The 6,322-nt window shown below is 51.6% G+C and overlaps 1 protein-coding gene across 1 annotated transcript in view; it reads left to right on the top strand.

Annotated features, from left to right (window-relative positions):
• Window positions 1-5,202, top strand: part of FBXO36 (F-box protein 36) — a 54,729-nt gene extending 49,527 nt beyond the window's left edge. The window contains exon 4 of the mRNA XM_004674782.2: window positions 4,957-5,202. Coding sequence (XP_004674839.1) covers window positions 4,957-5,202 — 246 coding nt within the window. The remainder of the gene's footprint in view (window positions 1-4,956) is intronic.
• Window positions 5,203-6,322: the final 1,120 nt, after the last annotated feature.

Genomic DNA, 6,322 nt, shown 5'->3' with positions numbered 1-6,322 from the left:
GGGGGGGGCTGGGAGTTTTCCATGGGGGTATTTTTAGGACCAACATAATATAAAACAAGTGCATATATTTTCGGTATAAAATAGGATGAGTCCATGACACTCGTGGAAGTTTTAGCTGTCTTCGTTTTAGCTAATTCTTCCCAATCTCAGAACCTCCTGGTTTCCCCCTTTTCCACCACGTGAGCCCACTGGGGTCTCCCGTGTTGTGGAGTGGTGATGGGAGGGGCTCTGCACTGGGATCCGGGTTCACAGCTTTTTCTTTTTAAGATTTATTTATGCATACAATAACTGGGGTGCAGGCTATAGGTGTGGGGGGTGAGAGGGTTCACCGGAGACAGACTGGGGAGCAGAACAGGCAGATAGACTGAAATCCACTGCTGAGGGGAGCAGGGTGGGTCGGGAAAGGTCTGCCATGGCATGTGGGTCAGCTCCCCCAGCCCCCAGCTGGTGCTGCAGTGGCTGCTGAGCCTTCCCAGCGCCGAGCTTTAAGCCACTGGGCCACCAGGGCCGGCCCAGGGTTCACAGCTTTTACACGAGGGCTGCAGAAGATGCTTCTGTTTCTGCTGCTGACATCTGCTGTGAGTTTTCCTGTGTTTGTATTTTGGACCTGGTCATCTGAGTAGCCCTAGAGCTGGAGGGGCTGGGGAGCTGGGAGAGGAGAGCGGATGGACCCTGAAGGTGGAGCTGTCTGGGGCTGTCATTGCCGCAGGGTTCAGCGCTGCTCTGAGGTTCCCCGTGGCATGGGCACAGCAGCACCTGCTCTGATGTCACGTCTTAGGGCAGAAGCGACCAGGCCGGGAACTGTTGGCTTCACTTCAGTTCCTTCTCTTCCCTCACTGGAGTGTGCCGCCTTTCGAGTGTAAAAGTAAAGAATGCTGGTTGCTTTCTGCTCCAAAATCAGTGTAGCGGAGGCTGGACGTGGAGTGGAGCCAGTGCTCACACGCTTTTCCCTGCCCCAGAAGAAGTTAGGGTGCATGGGGACAAGGCGGGACAGAGCCAGAGGGGTGCATGGCTGCCCACCCGCTGCTCCCTCAGCAGCGGACTTCATCAGTTGGCCTCTCCCGCTCCCCGCTCTGTCTCTGGTGAATCCTCTCACCGCCCCTGCACCTCTGGCCTGTGCCCCAGTTCTGTATGCACGAATGAATAAATCTTAAAAAAAAAAAGACCTTTATCCTTCACTTTCCTCTTTTCCTAGGGCCATATTCTTTGAACATGTGTCTGACATTTAAAAAAAGAAACCAGCTCATAACCAGAGATTACAAGGTGTCTTCTTAGAAGGTACCTCTGTCTAAAGCACTGAGTTTCTTAGTCTCTTTTGCCCTCCATGTGTCTGTTTTGCACCCCTTCTCCTAGATTCTCTGACTTCTCTCCTTTCTCGTCCCTCTGAAGGGATAAGTTGCTTCTTTTCACTGAGAAGCCGGAGCTGCCCCGGGACGGTCTTCCCGCTGCTCCCCCAGGTCTGGCCTCCGCTCATCTTCCGCCGACTCACTCTTCTCCTGCCTCAGGTGTTGGATTCTTGTTACCCACTGTGGTTGCGCTTCAACCCCACTCACCTGTTCAGTAACTTCGCTCCTGCACTTACCGGTTTCCATTCCGCATCATTCGACCCCCTCTCCTGGGTCATTTTCATCAGCACATAATTCTTTGAAAAATGCAGGAACTTCCTACTCTCTTCTTTTTTTTTGTATAGAACAACTGCGGTACGGGCCGGAGGTGTGGGGGGAGAGGACTCACTGGAGACAGAGTGGGGAGCAGAACAGGTGGATCCACTGAACCACTGTTGGGGGCAGCAGCGGGGAGACAGGAGAGGCCTGCTGTGCCCTGTGGGTCACTCCCTGGCCGGGATGGATCTCAGGCCACTGTGGTGATAGCCCGAGACTTCACCACAGGCTACCAGAGAGGTCCCCACTCTGTCCTGAAGGCAGAACTTCTCAGTGTTCCCTGTGGGCTCAGTTCTCTCTGCCTTCCTGTTCCCTCTGGGCTCAGTCAGCATTCCTCCCCTTATGCAGCCGAAAGTGTCCCCAAGGTGGCTGGTGTCCTTCGTCCTGTGACACACGGGGCCTCTCAGCCCCACCCTGTTGTGACGTATGGACACGCTTCACGCCTCTGTGGGTTTTCTTTCTCCTTACCTACCTCTTTCCTAATCACTTAAAGTCACGATTCCCCAAGCTCTGTCCCAGGCTATTTTCTCTACACAGAATCACCTTTAGCAACAGCAGCTACTTTTGGGGTCTTAAGCGTTACTTCCATGCTGAAATCTTGCAAACAAATGCTTCAGAGCCTGGCTGCCATCTCAACCTCCTACGTGAGATCTAGCTGCATGCTCAGGCTTCCACTCAGCTGTAATCTATACACCGCAACGTTAACATGTCAAAACCAGAGCTCTTTTCTTAATACTTTTTTGTTGTTGTTATTGAAGAGCACTGGAAACCAGCTCTCCTGATCCCTCCCATACATATGTATTTACTCTCTGTCACTGGCTACCTTCCCTCAGCTGTTCCAGCCAGAAAGCTCATTCTAGATTCTCTTTTCTTCTCATTCATCAGCTAGTCTTGTGAACTCTACCTGCAACATCTGTCTAGAATCTGACCTTTAAGATTTACTTATTGATGCATACAGAACGGGGGTACAAACCAGAGGTGCAGGGAGGTGAGAGGATTCACCAGAGACGAGTGGGGAGCAGAACAGGCAGACTGACCAAGTACACTGCTGAGGGGAGCGGTGGGCGGGTCAGGAGAGGTCTGCTGAGCCATGTGGGTCAGCTCCAGGGTCGGGGGGGGGGGGGGGAACTTGCACCAAAGTGGTGGCTTGCAGTGCTGCACTTTAACCCTCTGCACCACCAGAGAGGGTCGGATATGACCTTTCTTACCTCTTTCTTGTATCGCCCCGTGACCCCATACTCTTCTGCTCCTGGGTTTCCCAAGAACACTGCAACAGGTCATTCTCTCAGTTGATATGGGGCCATGTGTGGCTACATTTCCAGAAGGTTCGGGTCCTTCCAACCCCAACAACTTTCTAAATCAGCACACTTGATTTCCACATTCTGGAGAAGGAAGAGCTTTACCACGTCTGTTTGCTTTTCCAATTTAAGTGCAAAAGCTGCCCCCTCAGAAAGGAATTTTTAAGTGTGAAAATACTTAGCATACCCTAATTTTTATCACATCAATCAGGTCACCTCTCTTTATTACAACAAAGGAAATGCCCGGCCCGGCATGCCTGCCACCATTGGTGCAAAGAAACTGGGGTGGGGGTGGGGGGGTGGAGGAGTGGAGGGGTGGAGGGGGTGGGTTTCCTATTGATCTTCCACCTTGTCTTGCTCTTTCTGTGTTTCACTGAATGGAACCAATGGGAAGGGCAGCCAGCCTGGCCCTGGGCTCTGTGGGCACAGGAGGGCTGGCGCCAGAAGGAGGGAGCACTGCAGAGCCCCCCCATCCCTCCTGAGGGCACTGGGGTCACCAGGTTACACTAACATCCAGCCCCCTTCAAATGTTCTTGTTCTCGAATACACCAAACCCAAACAAAGCATGGCTATGGGCATGGTGGGTGATGCTGGATAAATGCCATGGAAGCAGCCACTGCGAGAAGATTCGGGAGCACACGGGGAAGGGTGAGGAAGTCTCCATGTTTACAGTGTTCAGCAGCAAGAGCTCGTGGGGAGTCTCTATCAATGATGGTGCCCGTTGAAAAGTCATCTGGGGACTTGGAACTTGGAGGGCACAATGGCCTTGTGCATACCTTAGGCCATGGTGGCCTCGCCCAGTCTCGACCCCAGGCCCTGGCGAGTGTCCCAGACTGCAGAAGACCGTCTCAGGGGCTCTCCCAGAGAATGCTCGGCGTTGGGCACCAGGCGGCTTGGGGAGTGGGCCCAGGCGTGCAGGCCACCTTGTCTGGGCACATGGTGTCATGTCAAGTGTGCAAAGGATTTGAGCACAGCCCGTGGGCAGAGACTGGCTGCAGGAATGGGTGGATTTTAGATGTGCTGGTTGCGGGTCACTTTGGTATGCTGTTCACTGGTCAGCTGTTGAAGCCTGGGGGCAGAGGGGGGTTGTGTCTGTGGTCACGTGAATGCAAGCCTGGCAGGAGTTAGCAAGGCTCCCTCCCAGAGCAGGCGCTAATGCAGCAACGGAGGAAGTCGGTCGACCAGTCTCTGGTGTGTGGCTATTTGGAAATGAACTGTACCTGAACTTAATAATGCATACAAACTGTATGTATATTATAGCTTTATAATGTTCCTATAAATTAATTATATAACGCAGTAGCTATAAATTAGGTAGTACCGTCTATATAATTTTAGCTCATAATGTCTATATATTGTGCTATAGAATACATCTACAGGTTCACTATGTACTGCCGTGTCCCTAAATTCACTATATCATGTTGAACCTATAAACTAACATGCTATACACATCGGTTATATAACATATCTATAAGTTAACTATATAACACACCTCATGTTAGGTCTGTATGTTAACTTTGTAATGCCTATCAAATATATAGATGCATACTTTTATAATGTTTCTATAACTTAACTGCCTAACACTGAATATGTCACTTTACGTTGATGTTGGATCTATACATCAGCTACGTAAATTGACTCTCTACCTATAAATTAGCTACATGATGTATCTATAGTTTGGCTGTATAATGTGTCTGTAACTAGGTGACGTTGGATCTATAAATTAACTGCGACCTTGCAGATGTAGCACTTTGCTTCAGCATGTTGCTCCGTACACTGCACAGCGCTGAGGTCCCAGCCACTGGAGCTTGCATCCGAAATGAAGTCAGGTCTTGAGCTGACCAAATGTTGCTGTGCCCGTGGGCATTCACACGCCTGCCCCTTTCCTCCCAGGGGAAGCCTCTGGGGCAGGACCCACGGCTGCCCCGTGTCGCGGGCAGGACGCGGGCCTGTCTGGGGAGGGCGCACGGCTGTCCCTAACCGTCTCTGACCTCCCCTAGCTGTGCATGTCCGACACACTGTGGGAGCAGATCGTCCAGCTGGCCTGTGACAACATCACCTCGGACATGAGGGCGCTGGCCATGGACATCGGCTGGCGGCAGATGTTCTTCACCAGCAAGCTGCAGCTGCGGCGGCAGCTTCGCCTGCGGACACAGAGCAGGAAGCCAGGACAGTCGTCTGAGGAAAAGCTTTCCCTCCCTGCAGCAGACGGGAGGCAAGTGTGCCCCAATCTTTGCCTCCTTTGACTCAGAACTCCAGTAAAAGCAACACACGGAGCTGTTGTGATTTCTAGTTCAATGGCAGCAAATCTGAGCATTTTATTTACAAAATAAAAATAAATTTTGCTTAACTGTTCTACCCCACTGCTATTCTTGCTCTCGTCCCGGATGGGTCAGCATAGCACGTGCATTACAAGTGGGTAAGTGGGACCTGAAATGTTTTATTCTACTGAGTGGGCTCAAGAATTTAGGGTGACTGTGATTAGGGGGAGGTGTGGGAAGCAGGGGCTGGGACACTCACTAGTCACCACTTGTCTTTGCTTTCGGGGGAGCTTGTGGACAAGACAGTTATCAGCCCTCCTTCCTGGCCCCCCAACATGCAGAAGAAGAAAGTAAAGCAACCTTATTAAAAACGGAAAACACATGCCATGTAGGTTTTTGCTCTGAGCTTCAGTCTGAGGACCCTTCAGTTTTGCTAAGACATTGTGACAGGGGATCCAGGCTTCTCAGCCCAGAACAGTTGTGTTTGGCTGGCAAACGATGCTCTGATTGCATAGTAACGAGGTAAGTAGACAGGCCACCACCACCATGCTGAAGAGGAATGTGCATCCGTTGTTAAAAATATTGGTACAACACTCAGTTCTGGCTGGGTCCTCTAACAAAGTAGAATCAAGGGGCCTCTCTGGTGGTACGGGGGTGAGTCTCAGCACTAGGAAGCTGTCACCAGGCCCTGCGGCCCGAGGTCCATCCCCGGCCAGGGAGTGACCCACATGCTGCAGCAGACCTCGCCTGTCTCCCCGCTGCTCCCATCAGCAGAAAATGCAGAGGCCACTGGAATACACATAGGCTAAGCAATGAAGCTGAACTGGCCGGAGATAGCCGTGGGGCCCACCGCCGACCTTGGGGGTGCCTGCTGGGTGGTGGCAGTGTGGGTGTTGTGCTGATGGTGCAGAATTGACATGGGTCAAATGGCTGGTGCCTTCCCACAGATCAACAGTGACCCCAAAAGCTTCTGGAAGTTGCTATGTCCTTCATGGCTGTGCATGTGTCTCCACTTGTAAGTAGCATCAAGCAGCCTCAAGTACTTAATCTCCACTTGATGAAACTGGAAATGATTGCCTTTGTTGATTGTCTTTACGGCTGAGCT

This window comes from Condylura cristata, unplaced genomic scaffold (assembly GCF_000260355.1).
Source record: "Condylura cristata isolate star-nosed mole 26May11 unplaced genomic scaffold, ConCri1.0 scaffold00002, whole genome shotgun sequence".
Taxonomy (NCBI): domain Eukaryota; kingdom Metazoa; phylum Chordata; class Mammalia; order Eulipotyphla; family Talpidae; genus Condylura; species Condylura cristata.
Note: the sequence above shows the minus strand (reverse complement) of the source record. Positions and strands in the feature narration are given on the sequence as shown.